The 24,159-nt window shown below is 38.6% G+C and overlaps 1 protein-coding gene across 1 annotated transcript; it reads left to right on the top strand.

The window, feature by feature from the left end:
- On the top strand, positions 1-18,601 carry AQP4 (aquaporin 4). Its single transcript, XM_070749148.1, has 5 exons — positions 1-34; positions 9,094-9,508; positions 11,638-11,802; positions 14,630-14,710; positions 16,495-18,601. Exons 1-5 carry the CDS (start codon positions 3-5, stop codon positions 16,738-16,740), a joined length of 939 nt encoding a protein of 312 aa, XP_070605249.1. The 5' UTR covers positions 1-2; the 3' UTR covers positions 16,741-18,601.
- Positions 18,602-24,159: the final 5,558 nt, after the last annotated feature.

Raw genomic sequence — 24,159 nt, 5'->3', positions numbered from 1 at the left:
GCATGAGCGACGAAGCGGCGCCCAGAGCTGGGGGGTGAGTCCGAATGACCGACCGGTAGAAGGGGGTGGGTCGGTTGGGGTGCCTCGGTTGGAAAGATGGGCCTGGGCTATCTTCCTTTCTCCCCATCTCACCCTCCGGTTGTCCCCTCTGGACCCTTCGCCCAATTCCCTTGCCCGAGAGGTTCCCACGGAGGAGACCCAACCTTTCTTTCTAGCGACCCCTTGGAGCAAAGCTGCAGTGGGCGGCTGGCCACCGAGAGATGGAAGAGGCCCCACGCGAGTCCCTCCTCCTTGAGGGACTATAGCGAGAAGCCCTGGGAGACCGGGATCAGGCTCTCTGGTCATCAGAAGCAATCAGCTCAGGCAAGAAGACGACACCATTGAGGAACACAGCCTTGGCTTACCCTGGACCGTTGACCCTCGCCCTTTGGAGCCCTTCCCTCTCCCCTCTCCCGCTTCCCTCCCAACCAACCCCTCTCCCCAAAAATCAACGAAGAACAGAAAAGGGAGTCTAGGAATGGACCCAGTGCGGGGTGGGAATGTCTTGGTGCAAAGTTCCCGTTAGGTCAGAGAGGTCTTCAAACTTGGCAACTTTGAGACTTGTGGACTTCAAGGGTGCGGAACCCTTGTCCCGCGCAGTTAGGTTGTACCACTGTGCTTTTGTTGTTGTTGTTGTTGTTGTTGTTGTTGTTGTTGTTGTTGTTGTTGTTGTTAACCTCTTGGAAAATTGTTGGAAATTACACACCCGACTTTCTGGTTAGCTCGGGTTCTTTGACTGTTTCCTACTCCAAGTACCGTTGCAGAATTCACCTTGCATTGCTGTTCCGTCTAATGGTTCTATACTAGGTGTTGCTTTTTTAAAAAGAAAAAGAAAGAAAGACACTGGTGTGCGTTTCTAGTACCCGTTGGCATCGTGCGTGTGTGTGTGAGAGAGAGAGATAATGAGAGGAGAGAGGGAGGGAGAGAAACAGACTGACAGACTGACTGAGAGAGGGAGGGAGGGAGAGAGAGAGAGAAACAGAGAGAAAGAGGGGGAGAGAAGCAGACTGACAGAGAGAGAGAGAGAGAACAGAGTTGGGAGAAGGAGAGAGGGGCAGAGAGAGAGAAACAAACTGGCAGACAAAGAAAGAGACACAGAGAGAAACAGAGAGAGAGAGAGAGAATGAGAGGGAGGGAGAGAAATAGATTGACAGACAGAGAGAGAGAAAAAACAGACACACAGAGAGAGAAACTGACAGAGAGAGAGAGAGAGAGAAACAGAGATGAAGGGGGAGAGAGAGAGGAGCGCTTGTGGAGAGTATTAACAGTCTGAAACGTTACACCTGGGAGATTTGTAATGGCTAAATGTCAAGGGCCGTTCCCGTCCTTTTCACCTATGTATTTGGCGAGGATCCTAGAAAAAAAAACTCCTTTGCCAGCAATTCACGCTGCCTCGTAAACAAGATCGCAGCGCCTCTGGACACGGACCCCGTTAGAAGCTGCATCCGCGGCGCGCTACAAATCTTCCCCAGCTTCCCTCCTCGGGATGCCCCGCGCGCTCTCTGGGCTTCCAGCGTGTTTTTTCATTTCTTTCAGCCTTCTAGAGTAGACTGGCGCTGTTTTTCTTTTCGGTCTCTGCTGACCTGCCGAAACTCGGAGCCTTTCGCGCCGGGATAAAAGGCTTTCATTTCCATGCCTGCAAAGACAGTCTGGGGGGTCTCCCTCTCCCCTCCCCTCAAACCACACACACACACACACACACACACACACACACACACACACACAGGATCCTGACTGAAAGGCTCCGGCTAGAAAGTAGGTCGCTCAGAAACTTGTCAGGGGAAAGCGGCTCTATTTGGGGAAAAGGGAGTCTAGGAGTGGACCCGGTGCGGGATGGAAATGTCTTGGTGCAAAGTTTCTTGTTAGGTAAAGAAGTCAATTGCTTATTTGTACCCTATGACAATCATTAAGTGTTGTACCTCATGATTCTTGACAAATGTATCTTTTCTTTTATGTACACTGGGAGCATATGCACCAAACACAAATTCCTTGTATGTCCAATCACACTTGGCCAATAAAGAATTCTATTCTATTCTATTCTAGTCTAGTCTAGTCTAGTCTAGTCTAGTCTAGTCTAGTCTAGTCTAGTCTAGTCTAGTCTAGTCTAGTCTAGTCTAGTCCAGTCCAGTCCAGTCCAGTCCAGTCCAGTCCAGTCTAGTCCAGTCTATTCTAGTCTAATCTATTGCATTGCATTGCATTCTATTCTATTCCAGTCTATTCCAGTCTAGTCTAATCTATTGCATTGCATTGCATTCAGGGGTGGGCTACTGCCGGGACCACGGGGGGATGCAGTGGGGTAGCAAAAATGGAGCTCCACACAGAGCATCTAATTTGCACTGAAAGATATTGAAAGAAAATACAGGGAGTCCTGCATAAGCTACGCCCACAGTGTGGTAGTAAACATTTTGGTAGCCCTTCACTAATTGCATTGCATTTCAAAGCCCACCTGATACAGTGAGCAGATCAGTGAGGAGCCAAGTGGACTTTGGTTTTCCTGAAAGCTTTCATGAAACAGTTAAAAAAAATGCCCTGTGTGGTACTTCCCTCCTCTCCAGTTGAGAGTGAGACCATCTATCTAGGCTAGGAGGTTACCCAAGCAGGATCCTAACTGGTCTGAAGAACACACCTGAAGAAGGCAGCCCTAAAATCTGGATGGTGGTTCTCTTTGGGCTGATTCAAACCGTGCAATATTGGCATCAAGCAATGGACAAGGTAATGAGTTGTTTTACTTAAAGCCATCTTTTTGAGTAATGTTACTCTTCTGAGGTGGCTTTAAGAACTTTAAACCAGAGGTCTTCAAACTTGGCAACTTAAAGACTGGTGGACTTCACCTCCCAGAATTCTCCAGCAGCATAACCGGCTGGAGAATTCTGGGAGTTGAAGTCCACAAGTCTTAAAGTTGCCAAGTTTGGGGACCCCTGCTCTAAACCACCACAAAAATAATTTCAGCAAGAAAAAAAATCTTGGAGTTGACATTTTCCAACCAAATACAGCAAAGGGTTTTTTTTTCTAAACTGTTTGCAAAGTATTTTGGTTTGTTTTTTCTAGGAAGAAACCGGAGCAATGGGCTTATATTTATCCCTTTGAAGAGGGAATTTAAAAGGCAGCACTTTGCACTCAGGCCAGAAACAAATATTCTGTTTAAGTATTCATGGTACTGGACATATGTAATGTAATCTGAGGACCTAGAGCCCATAAATCTTCGGGTTGCCATAGTTCATTCAAGTTGCAATTTTGTGAAATGCCTTTACATTGCCAACAGCCTAGCACAACACCTCATGCTTTCCCTAACATTATTGAAAAGTCTAACCCAAATCACCCTTAGTCAAAGTCACTTTGTTTGCAGTTTTCACCTTTGAATGTGATAATCCCTGCCATAAAACCAACTAACGAAATAAATAAAGAAGTGAGCATATCGGCCAAATCAAAACCATCCTTAGTAATTGCCACATCTTATTGTTATATCATTCATAATGATGGCATAATTATTTTTTATTATTATTATTTATTAGATTTGTATGGCGCCCCTCTCCGTAGACTCGGGGCGGCTCACAACAATAACAAGAACAATGTAAAAAACAAATTTAATAATTTAAAAAACACTAAGAACCCCATTATTAAAAGCAAACACACACACAAACATTCCATGTATAAACTGTATAGCCCCGGGGGAGATGTGTCAGTTCCCCCATGCCTGACGACAGAGATGGGTCTTACGAACTTTACGAAAGGCAAGGAGGGTGGGGGCAACTCTGATATCTGGGGGGAGCTGGTTCCAAAGGGTCGGGGCCGCCACAGAGAAGGTTCTTCCCCTGGGTCCCGCCAAACGACATTGTTTAGTTGACGGGACCCGGAGAAGGCCAACTCTGTGGGACCTAACTGGTCGCTGGGATTCGTGCGGCAGAAGGCGGTCTCGGAGATATTCTGGTCCAGTGCCATGAAGGGCTTTATAGGTCATAACCAACACTTTGAATTGTGACCGGAAACTGATCGGCAACCAATGCAGACTGCGGAGTGTTGGTGTGACATGGGCATATTTAGGAAAGCCCATGATAGCTCTCGCAGCTGCATTCTGCACGATCTGAAGTTTCCGAACACTTTTCAGAGGTAGCCCCATGTAGAGAGCATTACAGTAGTCGAGTCTCGAGGTGATGAGGGCATGAGTGACTGTGAGCAGTGACTCCCGGTCCAAATAGGGCCGCAACTGGTGCACCAGGTGAACCTGGGCAAACGCCCCCCTTGCCACAGCTGAAAGATGTTTCTCTAATGTGAGCTGTGGATCAAGGAGGACACCCAAGTTGCGAACCCTCTCTGGGGGGGTTAGTGATTCCCCTCCCCCAGGGTAATGGATGGACAGATGGAATTGACCTTGGGAGGCAAAACCCACAGCCACTCTGTCTTATCCGGGTGGAGCTTGAGTCTGTTGACACCCATCCAGACCCCAACAGCCTCCAGGCACCAGCACATCACTTCCACTGCTTCGCTGACTGGATAAGGGGTGGAGATGTAAAGCTGGGTATCATCTGCATATTGATGATACCTCACCCCATGCCCTTGGATGATCTCACCCAGCGGTTTCATGTAGATATTAAATAGTAGGGGGGAGAGGACCGACCCCTGAGGCACCCCACAAGGGAGTAACCTAGAGGTTGACCTCTGACCCCCCACCGACTGCGACCAACCGGAGAGGTAGGAGGAGAACCACTGAAGAACAGTGCCTCCCACTCCCAACCCCTCCAGCCAGTGCAGAAGGATACCATGGTCGATGGTATCGAAAGCTGCTGAGAGGTCAAGAAGCACCAGGACAAAGGATAAACCCCTGTCCTGGGCCCACCAGAGATCATCCATCAGCGTGACCAAAGCAGTTTCCGTGCTGTAGCCAGGCCTGAATCCTGACTGCTGAGGACCTAGATAATAGCACTTTAGATGTGCTGGTATGCTGGATAATGAATATATCTGTACAAAATTTGCATAATTGGGAACACAGCTTTGGAGACTGATAACAAGAGATACACAAAAAAGAAAACCTCTTTTGCTATCTTTAAATTTTAACTCTATCTAATATAGTAGATTACACAATTACCAGTGACATCAGTTGATGGCTGTAGTTTCTCATTTATTCCAAGCATGTTTCTGCAAAAGTATTTTTGGAATTCACAAACATCCGGTGTGATTTGGGAATACCAATTCTTCACTGTTACAAAAAATGACAACTGTAGGAATCATATGGAGACATGTTTTCTGAACAAAGCAGTTCCGAGCTACGAAAACTTTCTCTCTGGGTACGAAGCCTCTGTTGTTCAGAGATCTGTTCTCCCTGGGTATATTCAGAGCATTCCCCCCTCCCTCTCTGTGTATGCTGTTCTCTCTGGATATGTTCAGAGATCTGTCTTCCTCAGGACTTGCATTTATTTTTATAGAAACTTTTTGTGCACACAATTACAATGATTGTCTTACCCCAAAGATAGCTAACTAGTGACAGGTTAATATATAGCATAAAGATCGATCATGTCAAACAAACAGGTGAGCTCATGATTGCAAGTTTAACCTTTTGCTCTTAGCTAGAATAGAAGAGCTGAATAAGTAACCTTTATCCTAGATACACAGAGAGTAGAGCAAGTAACCTTTAAACTTAAGTAGAACAGAGGAACAAAATATTTGGTCAATATAATTTCAAAATAGGCATTCCGTATCATTGGCAATAATTGACAATAAACTACATCTCACTTTTTTCTGTTTTATTTAAAGTAGTATCCTCATACTCTGATTATTAAATTTCTCATATTGTTCTAGTTGTTTGTATAATACATGAGTCTGAGGTTTATGTAAAGTGTAGTTCTGTTGCTTAGGGATACAATAAGAAATAATAGAAGGCAGACATTGCATAAAAGTAAATAAGTATAATGAGAATACCAAGAGCATACTGAATAATCACTCTGAACCATCCAGTTGGAAGCCAAGACCATAAACCATCCCACCAAGCAGATAATATATCCTCTTGAATCTGAGAAGCCAATTCTTTCAAGGTATCTATTTGATGTTTTGTAATTTGATATTTATGAGAAATATTAAAACAACACATATTTTTACAGATTCAAAATCCAAGTGATGTATTAACAATACAAAATCTATAGCAACTCTATTGTCTAGAATTGCATGTAGAAGTTCAATCTGCCCTTGATTTAATTCTGCAATAGCTAAAGATGTAGCAATTATCCTGTTCAGAGATTTCTCTCTATGGGTATGTTCAGAGATCTGTCTCTCTCTGGGTATGTTCAGAGATCTCTCTTGCTTGGGACTTTTGTTTATTTTTATAGAAACTTCTTGTGTACACAATTACAACGGTTGACTTACCCCAAATATAGCTAACTAGTAACAGATTATGTCAAACAAGCAGGTAAGCGTATCATTGCTAGTTGAACCTTTTGCTCTCAGCTAGAACAATAGAAAAGCTGAATAAGTAACATTTGGCCTAGATACACAGAGAGTAGAGTAAGTAACCTTTAAACTTAAAAAGAACAGAGGAGCAGGATGTTTGGTCAATATAGTGTCATGATCTGCATTCCGTATCGTTGACAATAATTGACAATAACCTAAAGACAACTTTTAGCAGATACAATTTTTTTCTTTACTTCAATTCCAGTCCAGATAAATTATCACTTGCTAATTTTTGCGATGTTAATGTTTTTGAGGAATGGTGCAGAAAGAGAAATTTGGAAACCTTGTGTGATGTTTCTGACTACCACACTAGTTATTGGAAGCTCTTAAAGTGTATGAATCATGCACCCTGTAAACTTTTGAAAACTTTATTGACTTGTAGTATACTAATATTTAAAATTACATATATATCAGCTCTTGCTCAATCAGCAGATCAAAAGTATGAAAATGTAAGTAGATAAATAGGTATCATTTTGAAGGGACAATGACTGCATTCCATGTGCCTCAGTGTATAGTCATAATGGCCACATGACCACAGAAATGTCTTTTGACAACACTGACTCCCTCAGCTAAGAAATGGAGCTCCACCTCTTGGTTTTTGACATAACTGGACAGGAAAAACTTTATATGAGCAAAGTTTTGGTTTTATTCCAGGAAAGCATTATGTAGAATAACCTCCCTTAATTTCTGCTTTCTGGATATGCTGTCCTTGCTAAAATTATGGACATACATTGAGCACATAACTTGAAGTTAGAGAGTATTGAAATAAAAGTAATGGTGTTTAGTTTTGAGGAAATGTGACCACAGATAGAAGACAACAGAGGGTAAAAATAAAATCCAAAGGATATAATTTGCATGATTAGCCTAGCTGGTCTTTGAGAGGACTGAGAGGCAAAATAGGATTCTGATAGAAGCAATGGATGTAACAATGCCAGTAGTAGTAAGCAGTAGGTGGAAGAAGAGATCGAATGGAAAACTAACTCAAAATTAAAGCAGAAATGTAGGACCCATAGATAGAAGCTAGGTCAGAAAAGAACAAAAGCCAAAAGACATGCATTGTCCAGATGTCTTAATGAGCAGGCAGCCATATAGATTAATGCTCACGTTACTCAGATACAGTATTTGCATTTAACCATGCAATAAATCATGGCAATGGGTTTTTTTCCTGTTGTATCTTCAGGATGTTGCCTTCATCTCACCTCAGTCCATACTTGAGACAGGCTGAAATATTTTATCACTGCTAAAATGACATTTCTTTCCATTGTTCTAACATCATCCCAAGGCAGGCTCAAAATCAGAAAAAAAAGGGAATAGGATGTGTCACCCATTATATTGGGGGGAAATCCAGTGGGTTGTCAGTAATTGGCAACAGAGGCAAAAGACAGTACACATTTCATGCTGGCTTCATTGTTTGCTGACTCAGGGAGATAACACTTTAAGCCACAGGGAAGACTTGAAGTATCTAGGATGAACTTGCAGCACCTTGGATAGCTCTAAAGAGACAATTTACTGGAGCACTTGAGATCTAGGATAGCATTGAGTTTCAATCTTGTTTATACATGGCAAGTATCACTAGTTTTCCTGATTTAGATAATAAGTCTGAGTACTGCTCCAAGTCAGAGTCCCTCTTCCCAAATATAAAAGCAATTTGTAGTCATGCTGTAGTGTGTGTGTGTGTGTGCGCGCAATATACTATTCCTGAATACACTTTTGGGTACAGAAGAAGAAAATTAATTTTATCATTTTCATCTCTCTGCTTGCTTACTCTAAGTCTGTGATGGCAAACCTATGGCACAAGTGCCACAGCTGGCACACAGATCCCTCTCTGCAGGCGTGTGAGCCATTGCCCAGCTCAGCTCCACCATGCATGTGCACACACTTCCCACTGGCCAGCTGTTTTTTGGGATGCACGTAGGCAGGGCACATGTGAAAGATGCGCACGCATGCATGATGAGGGTGCGGGGGTCACACAAACCTGTGTGGGGGCAGGGAGTGCATGGGGATTGTGGCACCCCCTCCTTGCCCCCTTTTTTGTCCCAGGAGGCTGCAGGGAGACCTACTAGACCCAAAAAAGAGTGTGGGGTGTCTTTTTTTGGTCTCAAGAGGCTGCAGGGACGTCTATTAGGCACAAAAACAGGGCAGGGGGTTGCACATGCATGCATGGAGGCAGAGTGAGCATGGGAGAATCCTTCACACATGCACAGGAGGCCCTGCATTGCATTATCAGTGCTGGCTCATGTGCACGCTATTGCGTGCATGCTTTCGGCACATGATAACAAAAATGTTAGCCATCACTGCTCTAGGTTCTAAGATGATTTACAAAAGTCCATCACTTGTTATTTCTATGGCAATAACATATGGGAACTAGAGGTGGAGAATATAAAAAAAAAGCATGACAGTGTAGAAAGTAGATGACCAGATGGGATCTCTTCCCTCCCACCCCGCATTGTTCATTCCATACAGATGTGAGACTGTTATTGGCTAATTACAACTCTGTGATAGATTATTACAAGTTGCTCCCATTATTAGCTCCTTGCGAATGATGACAAGTTCATTTTTAAAGCGTTTCTTAAATGGCAGGATCACGTCCTTACGTTGTGTTGTTTTCCTTTTCAGAAAGTGTGGCCGATGGTGTAATTGTGAGGCTGTCATGGCGGCATGCAAAGGCATCTGGACCAAGTCCTTCTGGAAGGCTGTGTCAGCAGAATTCTTGGCCATGCTCATTTTTGTCTTCCTCAGCCTTGGCTCTACCATCAACTGGGGTGGGATTGAAAAACCCCTGCCTGTGGACATGGTCCTTATTTCTCTGTGCTTTGGACTCAGCATTGCGACAATGGCCCAGTGCATTGGACATATCAGCGGTGGCCATATTAACCCTGCAGTGACCATTGCAATGGTTTGCACTCGGAAGATCAGCCTTGCCAAGTCATTCTTCTATATTGTAGCCCAATGCCTGGGTGCCATTGCAGGGGCAGGAATACTCTATCTGGTCACTCCATCAAGAGTAGTTGGGGGATTGGGAGTTACCCAGGTAGGTCAAAAGAATGGAGAATTGGTACTCATTTTAATAAGACAGAATCCAAGCCTGGTAAACAGATTCCAGGATTTGCTGAATGGGGAAAAGCCATTTTTTCTTGAAAATGGCTGAAGAACTTGAAATAGTGTGGCTGATCCAAAGTCAGGCAGTCGATTTGCACAGCTAAAGGTGGACTTGAAATTAGGTTCTCCTCCCCAGGATTAGTCCAATATCTTCACCAGACATTTTCTTTTCATATCGAAGTGCCTACTTTGTACCTACACTTTATAGTACCTACCTACATATCAAAGTACCTACATTGTACAGTAGGTACTTTGTTGTGGGTCATGGTTGTGGGAGAAAACCACACCTACAGATATTAGATTGGGGATCCCAGAAAATGGTTTTAATTGATCTCTGTATTTGGGGACAATGCCCAGTTAATAAATTCAGAATTAAATAGGTACCCCTGCTGCTTTTATAAGTTTACAAAGCAAATGGTTTTCCAGTATGGGCTCACATTCGGGTTCCATTTATACTGGCTTTCACATTAATATACAAATACACATTACAAGTCTAATTCATATTTTAGCATGGGTTTTTTTGAACAAGATGTGGATAACTTCAGCATCTTTTTATTATTATAAATGATGATGATGATGTGGATGCCGAAGGCTGAAATGAATATAAGGTATTTAGAATTATATAAACCTAATGAAAGTATTTTGAGAAACTTTAATTTGAATAGTGGTTTCCCAAGTGGCTCATTCATGTGATTACTTTTTAATTCAAAGTGACCTTTCGATAAAACTCCAGGCCCACATGGAATGTATTTCTTTGAATGGATTTAGAATGCCTTTAAGAAAAATGTTAATAAGAAACTTTGATAGGCAGGGTGCCCTGTGGCCCATAAATCCATTCTTTACTGTAAACTAATGCTAAATATTTCACAACAGTTATATGCATGTATCAGGTCCTAATAAACTGTGTGGGGTGTATACAGTTTAACTTAAAGCAAGGAACTATTTTTATTCTAATACAATAATGTAGCTTATTGCAATTTTTTTTAAAAAAAAATCTATAAAGAATTGTTCCTTAGTAGATATTTCTAACTAAAAGAAGAATTGATATAAGGTATAACTATATATATTTTAAGAGAAAAGTATAAATATATTAAAGCAAAATAAATGTATATTTTAGGTAACTTTTTAAAAAATTGACTTTGCTTTTGGTTCTAGCTTTGTTCTTTTCTCTCAATTAACCTCACTGCATGATATGAAACTGCACTTACATGCTGTCAATTTTTATTTGAAACTGAAATTAATTGAGCAACAGCTAATTAATGAATTCATAACAGAAAACTAAATCATGGATCTGCTGAAGGAAAAGAAAAAAGAAAAATAGTTGTACTCTTCAGAATCTTGTGTGAAATTCCCATCAAACCCCAAGAGTTTGGAAGGAAGCTATTTTGTATACATACACATATAACTAAGGGCCACAGTTGATGTTAGCTTGAGTGTAAAGCTGTTGGTGTGTGTACACATCACACAAACCTATGTTCATCATGGTTTGAGAGAATACATCACATTGGCTTCATTTACTGATGTATAAGTATCGATGGAGATTCTCAGTCATTCAGGCCATGGTTGTCACAAATGTACTTTTTCAGGAGGCAACTGGACTTTCTGGGGGGGTTTTGAAGACATTTAGCTCCTCATCTAAGAAGCTTCTTCAATTCAGAGGTGAAGAAGCTTCTTGGATGAGAAGCAAAACATCTTCAAAGAAAACCAAAGAAGTCTAGTTGCCTCTTGAAAAAGCACCTTTGGGAGACATTACAATCAGACAAGCAAACCATCTTATGTTTAGGCTTCTTAAGCAGTGCTGTTTCATATGAGGACAGAAAATACCCATCTCTGTATCCCAACAATCCAATGGCTAATGAGCCATTAACCAGAGCCTTTCAGAGCCACCTGTCAAGGAAGCTCAGATTACCCAAGAGGCTGTTCATTATTTCCTTGCCTTATTCTATTTTATTTCTTTCAAAAACACTTATTTACTTTGAAAGTGTTTTAATTAGCAGGTTGGTAATTACAATTTCACACTTTATTTATGCTGCCTGGCTCTCTGTGTCTTTCCTCTTCTAGATACATGCAGAACTTTCCAGTGGACATGGGCTCTTGGTGGAGCTGATAATTACTTTCCAGCTGGTTTTTACTATTTTTGCCAGCTGTGATTCTAAGCGAAATGATGTCACTGGTTCTGTGGCTTTGGCAATTGGACTATCGGTTGCAATAGGACATCTCTTTGCTGTAAGCTGCTTCTTTCAATTAGCTTTTTTTTTACCCAGTACTTATTAATTATGTAGAAAAGCAATGTTTTAAGTAGCCTATTAGCTTATTATTCTGAAGCCCATTGCATGGTCAGAGGTTGTAACATTCAGTTAATTATATTTAAAATATTGATATGCAAGCAAGTATATTTGGAATAATTTGAGTCAAATATATAATATTAATAACATTCTTTTGTTTCCCTTATTCTTTGGATGTGTGTATAAATATACACAAAATGTGTATGTGTGTATAAATATATAATTGATTTTATTTTATATTAAATTTTTTAGCTTACTTTGTATATGACTTGAAATAATGCTGGTTCACTTCATTGTTTAACAAACACCTAATCTGCGGAGAGGGGCGGCATACAAATAAAATAAAATAAAATAAAATAAAATAAAATAAAATAAAATAAAATAAAATAAAATAAAATAAAATAAAATAAAATAATAAAATAAAATAAAATAAAATAAAATAAAATAAAATAAAATAAAATAAAATAAAATAAAATAAAATAAAATAAAATAAAATAAAATAAAATAAAATAAAATAAAATAAAATAAAATAAAATAAAATAATAAAATAAAATAAAATAAAATAAAATAAAATAATAAAATAAAATATAAAATAAAATAAAATAAAATAAAATAAAATAAAATAAAATAAAATAAAATAAAATAAAATAAAATAAAATAAAATAAAATAAAATAAAATAAAATAAAATAAAATAAAATAAAATAAAATAATAAAATAAATATTTATTATTAATAATAATAATAATAATAATAACAACAACTGCCAATGACACTGACAAAATATAAAACTCTGAAATTTTTTTATCGGATTGTTATCAACATCTTTCTCAATTCAATCGGATCTTAACTCAAGTGTAGACTAAACAGTTATTGGAAAAACCGCGGCAACCATATGCCGCTCAATCATCAATCTAAGATTTTTAGAACTGTTAGCAACAGTTCTAAAAATCTTAGATTGATGATTGAGCGGCAACAGTTCACTCGGGAGGGAGGGCGGGGGAAGGAAGAGTCAGTAGAGCTAAAGGATAACAAATTACGGAGATAAAACACTCTAAAAATTTAATTTATAACTGGGTAATCTGTTTGGTATTGATATGTATATTGAACTGATAAAGTGTATTTAAACAGACCAATTATATGTTACAAATACAATAAGAGCATGTGATTATATGTCGATATAATGATGTAAAACAAGATGTAGCTACTCTTCCTTCCTTTGTATATACTTTTGTAAATTTAATAAAAATTATTTTTTTTAAAAAAAAAAACTACCAATGACTCTGGGCAGCTCTCTGTAATTACAATGGTATCAAGCAAAGGGCAGAGATGGCAAGGACAACAGACCATATAGAATTTAACAAGGTCTACAGCACTTTTTCTGAACAACAACAGGCAATGGAGGCAATCCAGATTTTGGGGGAAACCTCATTCCAGAGAGCAGGCATTGCAGATAAAAGACATTGTATTTCTGAGAACCCAACAGATGAAGTTGTTTATTTGAAGGACTAACCCTCTCAGATTGAAGAAATGAACCCTAACCCTAACCCTCTCAGATTGAAGAAATTTCTTCTCTTCTATTCTTTCTTAGATATATTTTACAATGAGTATATCCTCTATAACCTTCATTATGTATTTACTATATGTATACCCAATATAACTCTCATTGTGCAATGGACAAAATCAATAAATAAAATAAATAAATAAATAGTGTGGGGAACAGGAAGTCCCTCAAGTAACTAGTATCCCCTATGCTATATAAGGATGTATTTGTATATATGTGTGTGTGTATGTCTGTGGGTGTGCATATATTTTTAAATTTATTTATTTATAGTATTTATTTTTAGTATTTGTATCTGATGCCCAGGTGCTGTTCCATCAAACTGTTTAATGCATAGAACAATAACATGCTCATTTTTAACAGTGCAATGTATGAATCTACCTGTTATCATTTAATGTTCCAATAGCCATATTGTATTGTTTTTTATTGTTTTAAAATGTAGCATTTTTTAAATTGTACACTGCTTAAAGTCATTAACTGAAATGGGCAGCTAAAGAAACTGAATGAATCAATGGGAAGGAAGGAAAGTAGGAAGGAAGGAAGGAGGGAGGGAGGGAGGGAGGGAAGGAAGGAAGGAAGGAAGGAAGGAAGGAAAGTAGATGTTCCTTTCCAAAATTGAAGGGAAAGCACAGTTCTTGGAAATGATCTGTCTCTTTCTAAGCCCCTACAAAAGTGTTCATTGTGTCAAAGATACTCTATCATCAAAATCCACACTTATAAAATGAAGAACAAATTTAAAAATACTATATGTTGCCAATCAAATGGAAAAGGGCTCAAAGGGCATTATATTATAGAATGGAATGGAATGGAATAGAATGGAATGGAATGGAATGGAATGGAATTCTTTATTGGCCAAGTGTGCATATGCATATGCTCCCAGTGTACAAGAATTGTCAAGAATTGTCAGTCATGAGTTCAGATTTCAAGGGTATTATGGAAAAAACTCACCCTCATGGTAGGAAGGAAGTGAAACCTGCTCCCATAGAAAGAGCCTAGCAACAGATCAGCAAGTTTCTTTTCCAAGTAGGTGAAAATCACCTCTGGGAACTTTTTTCATTCACAAATATGCCCCCAAGTAGGGGAATGTATAAGAGTCCTAGAATTGGCATCCGTCTTTTCAGGACCACTGGAAAAAGATGGCTTTGTAAGAATTGTAAAAACATGTTTGTTTATGGTTAATCATACTCTTGTATGTGTATATCTACTGTAGATCAGTTACACAGGGGCCAGCATGAACCCTGCTCGGTCATTTGGGCCTGCAGTTATCATGAGTAACTGGAAAGATCACTGGGTAGGTATTTATACTTTAGTATTTCTTATTTTTCCAGAGCATTAATATCTGTAACTGTTATGTTGTTTGATTAATTTATAAAAAGGTAATAAATTATAAAGTGGCCTTTCTTTAAAAAAACACAATAGTTTTTTCTTTTTGTTTTGTAGATATATTTCATTATTTTTAAGATTGGTAAATCAAGATTATTTCGGGGAGGTGATGCCTGTGGTGGTTATTGTTGTTAGTTGCAAAGTTATGTCCAACCCATCACCATCCCATGGACAATATTCCTCCAGGCCTTCCTGTCCTCTATCATCCCCTGGAGTCTATTTAAGCTCATACCAATTGCTTCATGACTCCAGCCAGCCACCACATTCCCTGTCATACCTTTTTGCCTTCAATATTTTCCAGCATTAGGCTCTTCTCCAGTGAGTCCTTCCTTCTCATTTGGTGGCCAAAATATTTTAGTTTCATATTTAGGATTTGGCCTAAAGAGCAGCCAGGGTTAATTTCCTCTAGGACTGACTGGTTTGATTGCCTTGCAGTCCCAAGGACAATCCCATCTGTCTGTCCATAACCCTGGGGGGGGAATTATTGACCCCCTCAGAGAGGGTCTGCAACTTTGGCATCCTCCTCGATCCACAGCTCACATTAGAGAACCATCTTTCAGCTGTGGCGAGGGGGGCATTTGCCCAGGTTCGCCTGGTGCACCAGTTGCGGCCCTATCTGGACCGGGACTCACTGCTCACAGTCACTCATGCCCTCAACACCTCTAAATTCGAGTACTGTAATGCTCTCTACGTGGGGCTACCTTTGAAAAGTGTTCGGAAACTTCAGATCGTGCAGAATGCAGCCGTGAGAGCAATCATGGGCTTCCCCAGGTATGCCCATGTCACACCAACACTCCGCAGTCTGCATTGGTTGCCGATCAATTGAGATATCTCCCCCAGGCCTATCCAATTTATGTATGGTATGTTTGTATATATGTCTAATTAATAATGGGTTTTTAAAAATGTTTTTAAATTATTAGATTTGTTATGAATTGTTCTATTGTTGTTGTGAGCCGCCCCGAGTCTACAGAGAGGGGCGGCATACAAATCTAATAAATACATAAATAAATAAAAGACTTGCAGGAATCTTCTCCAGTACCATAGTTCAAAGGCCTCAATTCTTTGGCACTCAGTCTTTCTTATGATCCAGATTTCACAGCCATACATCGCAACTGGGAAAATCATAGCCTTGACTGTATGCACTTTTGTTGGTAGGGTGATATCTCTGCTTTTTGGTATGCTGTCTAAGTTTGCCATAGCTTTCCTCTCCAGGAGCAAGTGTCTTTTAATTTCTTGGCTGTAGTCCCCATCTGTGGTGATCATGGAACCCAGGAAAATAAAATCTGTCACTACTTCCATCCTCATTTATTTGAGAGGGACAGATGATATGATCTTAGTTTTCTTAATGTTGATTTTTCATTTTCTATTTCACCTGCATCAAGAGGCTCTTTAGTTCATCTTTACTTTCTGCCATTAGAGTGGTATCATCTGCATATCTGAAGTTGTTGATATTTCTCTCGGCAATCGTAATTCCAACTTGTGATTTATGTAGCCCCTTCTTTCTCTGTTATGGTCTGCATATAAGTTAAATAATTGCTGGCGTTTATATTTCCTTGTAGAAGTATGGGAGAGGGTAACCAATCATGTTATTGCCAGCCATTTGTCAAAGGGATTTTGCTATCTTCCCTTTCATTTATTAGTCAGTTCTTAATTCCACTGTATCAAATTTGCTCTCCTTCTGATTATGTACAGGTATATTGGCTGGGACCAATTATAGGAGGTATCCTGGCAGGTGCTCTTTATCAATATGTCTATTGCCCTGATGATGATCTTAAGCACACGTCCAAGGGAAAATACATTGAAGTAGAAGATCCCAAGAGCCAGAGGGAAACAGATGATCTACTCCAGAAACCTGGAATGGTCCACTTCATTGATCTTGAAAGGGGTGATGATAAGAAAGGAAGAGATCCTACCAATGAGGTGCTGTCATCTGTATGACTAGCAAGAAGCACTGAAAGCAGAGACCAGCCTTCCAGTATATGCAGAGATAGTTTTCCATCTATAAAAGAGACAGATCTGTTGTGAGTTTGTCACTTGAGATAACTTCAAATGTTGGGCAATATCAATGAATTAGCTATTTAATCAGATGAAATGTGAGATGATAGCATATATACATAACTAACAAAAATTAATGTTTAAAATAAAAAGAGCAGACAAAAGAAATAAGAAAATGGTTATCCATTTTATGAAATTCTATCCAAAATTCATATCTTCCAAAATTTTAAAAAGTAGTTCAGTTCTAATTTCTCCTTGAGAATCCTATGTCCTTTATACAAAATAGAATAACAGTGATGATTTTTTTCCCGATGTTACCATACTAAAGTGTCCATTACTAAAGTGTCTCCCTTTTAAAATTTCCACATTGTTTTCGTTTTCATTTCTTCATTTATATGCTAAATGTTTCCCTGGTTTATTTGCAAATTCTTTTTTTTGCTTTGCATAATTCATTTTATATCCATTTCTTTTATTGTTAAACACCAACAGCTGTGGTAAAATTTTAATTTGATGAGAAATATTTATCTTCCTCAGAAATTTAATTGTTCTTCTTGTTTTATCTCATCAACATAGCCTATAGTTTCCTTGATTTTAAGTTCATTATTATATTGTATGCTATACTCTGATAAAAACTTTATTTGCATCCCATACCATTCTTAAATCTATGCCCACATTTTAACTATGTTCTAAAATTATATTAAATTCTTTTTATAATCCATTATTCTTTTTATAATAGTATTTCATTTAAAGATCCCTACTTTAGAAATCTTAGTAGGTTTTTTGAAATCTAAAATTTATCTATTACTGAAAAAAATATTATGTCTTTTTGTGTAATAAGCACATTCTTTAGAGTTATCATTTTCTTCTATCTCCATGCCTACACTAGCCTTAAATTCTTCATCAAATCAACTTGGTAATTTACCTTGAGTACTTTAAATATTTTTTCTCAAATCTTCTATCTAACTTGAGAAAAACCACCTCATTCTAATCCACATAAAACACCAATTTTCAAAAGAAAAACATATTAATTTTTCCAACAGTTGCTTGTGACACATTGCTTTCCCTCGTTGTTTCATCAGACCCATGCTGTGAAATGATAGCAATGTTCTAATCTGAGGGGACATCATAAATTATATTCAATTCATAAATATTCTTATTGATGTATTGAAGGATAATCTGGATGAATTTTGAAAGATATATTGATTTTAATCTCAGTCATGAAATGGAAAGCGAAAATTTATCTTAATTTGCCTATAGAAGGATGAAACTATTAGATTGTCCTTCTGACACTTAAATTGGCTGTTGTCAATTCTGATTAGTATTTTCACTATAAATTCTCTGAAAATTCAGTGGGAAAAAACCCTATCAGAGCATTTGTCCCTTTCCAATCTATAAAACATTAATTATTACATGTCTTCTCTCCACCAAAAGTATTCCTCATTAATAATCTTGCAACCATAATTATTTTACATCCCAAATAATGCTAAATATATGCATCAATTCATTGTCCTTCCCATGCAAAAGATCTCACAAACTATAACTGCTCATCATATAACTGATAAAATGTGTAAGGATCAGAAAAGGTGGAAGCTGATCTGTTTTCAGTGCACTTATTCAAACAAATGAAGCATTACTGTGCCAATTTTATATACATAAATGTTTAATCTCATCCATTTTGCATATATTGTAGTTTTTTTTAAAAAGTAATTGTAATAAAGAGGTTTATTTATTAATTGTTTAAAATACAACTGGAATGTTTTTTGGTAACTGATGTTCTGCATTAAAATATTTTGTGACTAACAAAGAGCTACTTCTAAATATATTGCCTGTTTGAAAGCATAGATGGGAGGGAAGAATTATTCAGAAAAGTATAAGTCATCTGCAGTGTTACTTTGGAGTGTCACTGGTATTTATGACTTAAGCTGCTCACCCCCCCCCCCCCATCCCCACCACACACACGCACACACAAACCAATATACAGTGGTACCTCTACTTATGAACTTAATTTGTTCGGTGTCCAGGTTCTTAAGTAGAAAAGTTTGTAAGAAGAAGTAATTTTTCCCATAGGAATCAATGTAAAAGCAAATAATGTGTGAGATTGGGGAAACCACAGGGAAGGTGGAGGCACTGTTTCCTCCCAGGAGGTTCTTAGAGAGGCCCAACAGAGGCTTCTCCCTGCCTTTTTCAGCCCTGTTTCCTCCCAGCAGATTCCCCACAGAGGTTTCTCCCTGCCTTTTCCAGTTACAGTTTTCGAGTCTCTGGTTTGTAAGTGGAAAATGAGAAGAGTAAAAAAATATTGAAAGACAAAAAAAACCCTGGTTCTTATCTAGAAATGTTCATAAGTAGAGGCGTTTGTAGAGGTACCACTATATATATATGAAAGATATCATTAGCAAAGGCCTATGTTGGGGGATGTCAAACTCATGCCCTGCAAGCCGGATGCATCAAACACTGCCTAGGCTCACCCTAACTTAGTGAAGAGGAGAAAGATTACAGTATACTGTTAAATGTTACAAGTAACACCCCCAACTTCAAGGCTTGAATTTTCTCAAAGTTCCATTTTATTAGAGATGTCATATTGGCACATCTGAGAAAACCTGAATCTGAAAGCTTCTGAGTTTTCCCTACCCAAAAGAAAATTCAAGTCCCTGCCCCAGCACCCATATGTCCATTGCATTGTCCAATCAATGCACTGACCCAACCAGAAGTAACTTTCAGTCACACCCCTCCAGAGTGACCTTGACGCTCTGAGAAAGGAATGTTATTTTGACTACATATCTTCCCCAGCTCCATCCAATCCCGTATCCCAGTTTGTCACAGCAGCAAATGTGGCAGGCCTGAAGATCCAAGGCCCAATGGCGATAATGTGATGATGCAAGTTTGATACCCCTGGCCTATGTGGATTTTACAGGAGTAAAGTCAATGCAATTAAGTGTTTTCTGCAATCTCTCCATATATCAATTTAGAGAAGGACAGAAAAATCAAAATTATGTCCATTCCTCTGGAATTGCATGCATGACTCATATAAAAATGATGGGGCTTGAATTATATGTCATAATCAGCATCCTGACCTCTCTGATATTGCCACATACCCAGCATCAAACAGGTGAAATAGTGTTTGTCAGCTTTAAGGTTGCTAAGGTCAACAAACATTGTACTAGAGCATGGAATGGCATGTGATAGTATCTGGTGAATTGTATGCATGCAGTTATACGCTACAACTGCTTTTGGTTGAAAAATAGTAATATTTACATTTGCTAACTGTAGCCAGTATTATAATTTTTGTAGATATATGGTTCTTTTGTTCAGAACCCATCAATCTCCATTAATTACTGAAAAAGGATAAATATTTAGTCCCATTCTGGCAACAGCCATTCTCATAAGAAATGATGATTGGGGCTACTTTACTAATAATGAATATTTATATGCTGGAAAAAGTATATAATATCCAGTATAACAGTCCCCCGCCCCCACTTCCAATGGAAATTGTTTCTTAGCACATCTATCAGGTATGAAATACTTAATTGAACCAATTAAAAGTGAGGTTACCAGGACTTCTGAAAAAAAGAACAATAAAAATAACAATAAAAACTGATTCTTCAATGCATTTTTGTGTCTTGAAAAAATTTCCCACAAATAAAAAATCCAGATAAATGTATATGTTCATAAACACATAATTTACCCCTGCAAATGAGCAAACATCATTTTATACAAATTCATCCCAAAACCAAATTTCCTGAGTTTATACAGAGTTTAACATATAATTTTTATTAATTGTCATTGATGGGGCAGTTTTTCTAACTAATATATGGATATAACTTTTTTCTTCTGATTGTAGAGATAGAGGTCATGTAGAGGTTGTGCACGGCAAACTGCCTACTTCAAGCAGGCCTCGCATACCTACATGATTTCACCCAGCTCACATCACCAGGATGATATAGGACAATATCCCTGGCTTGTCCATGATTTTATCTAGGTCAGTGATGGCGAACCTATGGCACGGATGCCACATATGGCACGTGGAGCCATATCTGCTGGCACACAAGCCGTTGCGCTAGGTTAGCTCCATTGTGAATGTGTGTGCAGGCCAGTTGATTTTCAGCTCTCACAGAGGCTCTGGGACAGGGCATTTTTAACCACCCTTGGCTCCAAGGGAGCCTTTGGAGCCTGGGGAAGGAGAAACATGAGCCTACTGGTCCCACCAGAAGTTGGGAAACAGGCTGTTTCCGGCCTCCAGAGGGCCTCCGGGGGGGCAGGAAGCTGTTTTCACCCTCCCCAGACATTGAATTATGGGTGTGGGTACTCCTGCATGTGCAATAACATGCATGCATGCTCTTTAGGCACCTGAGGAAAAAAAGGTTCACCATCACTGATCTAGGTTTTATCTACAGGATGTTCTTAAGGATTGGCGATGAGAATTCACCAATAAAAATGCCGTAGCTCTTTATTACATTTTGCTGCTTGGAAAATGATATAAAAGCAATAAACACTGCAAAGGCAGTCTGCATAGCATAGCATGCTGCAATGACTGGTCTCTAATTCCATCATCTGATGAGGAAAATATATGAGGTCAGTTGAGCTACATTAAAGTTATTGATCTAAGATCATGTATTGTTGCATAGATAAAATTGAAAATAAGTAATATATATGAAATACTCTTGATCAGACTTTTGATATTTCAAAGCTTGTAAACACTTGAACAAAAATGTTGTTTAAAATATAACAAATATCAAGTCTCAATAACTTTCAAACCCATAAAAATTGGAAAAGTCACATAGCCTTTTATTGATATGAACAAGATGAATTTATTGAGCATCAAAAATTACAATGTATTATATACTTCTGAATTGTTTTGCATAAGTAATAATTATTTTATCAAACATTAAAGGTTGATTTTTCATACACAACCATATATTTGACTTGAGGTTTTTTTTCTTTAAATGCATATTTTTAAATGTTTTATCACAGCCTATTTATACTATACATTTTGTTTTCATAAACTATGATAGAATTAAATCAAATGGGATTCAGCTCATTTGGTATATCAAAGCTAATTAGCAGGGAAGCTTGGAAAATTGTCTGAAAGGAATGTTTGAATCCTTCCTCTTTCTAATTTTCTTGGCTTTTCTCTTTTATTTAAAAACTTTTTGTGTGGCAAAGGATTTCAAATCCGAGGAATGGGAAAGTACTGGACCAACAAATACAATCTAGAAACATTTTTTAAAATTCAATCTTATGAATGCCAGTGGAAGGAAACACTGATGCTGGGTTGATATAGTTTGAGGACATTAAGAAGATTTTGAAATTAACCCTATAAATATTGGGTGTGCAACATTGAGCCCTTGGGGAAAAATTGTGTAGCCCATGGCTTCATTGCAAACTTAATGTAATATGGAGATTTCTGACCAGATAATTATGATGATAGCTGTGTATCCCTTCATGCTATCTCACATGAGCTCACCCTTTTGACACCCAAGCAAAAAAAAAGGTTCACCAGTCTTCGGAGAGGGGTGGCATACAAATCTAATAAATAATAATAATAATAATAATAATAATAATAATAATAATAATAATAATAATAATAATTATTATTATTATTATTATTATTATTATTATTATTATTATTATATACATATGTTTCAGTGCTTTCCCAATTTAAGCTTGTTATCTACAAGATACAAGCATTTTTATTTTGTCTGGGATCTATAAAAGAAGAACCAATTTGGTGAAGGGGTTAGGTCAGTGCTGGCGAACCTATTGCATGGATGCCACAGGTGGCACGCAGAGCCATATCGGCTGGCACACAAGCCGTTGCCCTAGCTCAGCTCCAACATGCGTGTGTGTGTGCCAGCCAGCTGATTTTTGGCTTGCACAGATGCTCTGGGAGGACGTTCTTGGCTTCCAGAGAGCCTCCGGGGGGGGGGGAGGCATGTTTCAGCCTCCCCTGGTTCCAGGGAAGCCTTTGCAGCCTGGAGAGGGTGAAACACACCCCTACTGGGCCCACCAGAAGTTGGGAAACAGGCGATTTCTGGCCTCCAGAGGGGTGGGGGATGACGCGATTAGAATCATCAATCACAGCCCGCGTGAGCTGAAATGAGACTAATTGCGGAGGTCGATGGATAAGATGAGAGAAAAGCTTCAAAACGAAGTTACTTTATTAGTAAAAATGATGAAATCAATTTTGCCTGCTCACAGGCTAAGTTAACACGTCTACATAGTTAGAAAGTTATATTCAAAGATGGAGAGCTTCCTTTTCTTCCGGAACAGAGAGGAAGTGACTAGACAGGATTTACATCATAAATGGGGGGAGCTAAATTAACATACATGAGTTAACTATTTAACTACTGAATGTCTCTGGATGTCTCTGGGGGCTGTCAATACACAGCGTGACAGGGGGAAGCTGTTTTTGTCCTCCCCAAGCGTTGAATTATGGGTGTGGGCACTCGTGTATACACGATAGCATGCACATACAGTCTTTCGGCACCCAAGGAAAAAAAGGTTCGCCATCACTGGGTTAGGTGTTGGCCTGGAAACCAGGAAACAAGCCAGCTAGGTTCTAGCCACTCCATCTCTTATCCCAACCCAACTCAGAGGGTTGCTGTTATAGGAAAAACAAAAGACAGGAAAAGTCCATGCAGTCCTCAACTTACGACCACAATTGTGCCCAAAATTTCTGTTGCTAAGTGAAACATTTTTAAAGTGAGTTTTGCCCCTTTTTACATTTTTTTAACTGCCACAGTTGTTAGGTGAATCACTGCAATGTTAGAATAGTAATATGCTGGTTGAGTGAATCTGACTTTCCTATTGACTTATCAGAAGGTTACAAAAGGTGATCACATGACCCTGGGATACTGCAATGGTCATACATTTTGATCACGTGACCATCAGGATGCTGCAAATATGAAATGAAAAATGGTCAGTTTCAGTACCATTGTAAGTTCAAATAGTCAGTGAACAAACTGTAAGTCAAGGATGATCTGTAGATATGCTAGCTGAAGTTACATATACTGTATAAATGGCCGGGAGAAGGAGGAGGAGGAGGGGAAGAAGCATATCAATTTCTTCATCATTTGAAAGATGTCCCATTTTGAAAGATGTCCCATCTAAAACTACAATAATGCTTTGCTAGTGTTTGAAAGATGTGGACTGGGGTCAGAGGAGAGAATGTAGCATTCTGCTTTGACACATGCCTCAAAGGGAATAAACATCAAAGCAAGCATAAAAAGCTGCAATAAATAAAATGAATGTTACATAGTTCGCCAATTTCATGTCAGATTCTTATTCAGAAACTATTTTTAAAACATTTATTCCTTCTAGGATTCATAATTTGAGATGAGCTGAATATAAAAGGATTGATTATAT

The sequence above is a fragment of the Erythrolamprus reginae genome, chromosome 3 (assembly GCF_031021105.1).
Source record: "Erythrolamprus reginae isolate rEryReg1 chromosome 3, rEryReg1.hap1, whole genome shotgun sequence".
NCBI lineage: Eukaryota > Metazoa > Chordata > Lepidosauria > Squamata > Dipsadidae > Erythrolamprus > Erythrolamprus reginae.
Note: the sequence above shows the minus strand (reverse complement) of the source record. Positions and strands in the feature narration are given on the sequence as shown.

What these genes read in the sequence shown, in the direction of transcription:
- AQP4 (XM_070749148.1), top strand. Translation starts at nt 3, where the DNA reads ATGAGCGACGAAGCGGCGCCCAGAGCTGGGGG. An exon ending in CAATAGGACATCTCTTTGCT is followed by an intron (nt 11,803 to 14,629) that starts GTAAGCTGCTTC and finishes TATCTACTGTAG; the next exon opens with ATCAGTTACACAGGGGCCAG. An exon ending in GTAACTGGAAAGATCACTGG is followed by an intron (nt 14,711 to 16,494) that starts GTAGGTATTTAT and finishes GATTATGTACAG; the next exon opens with GTATATTGGCTGGGACCAAT.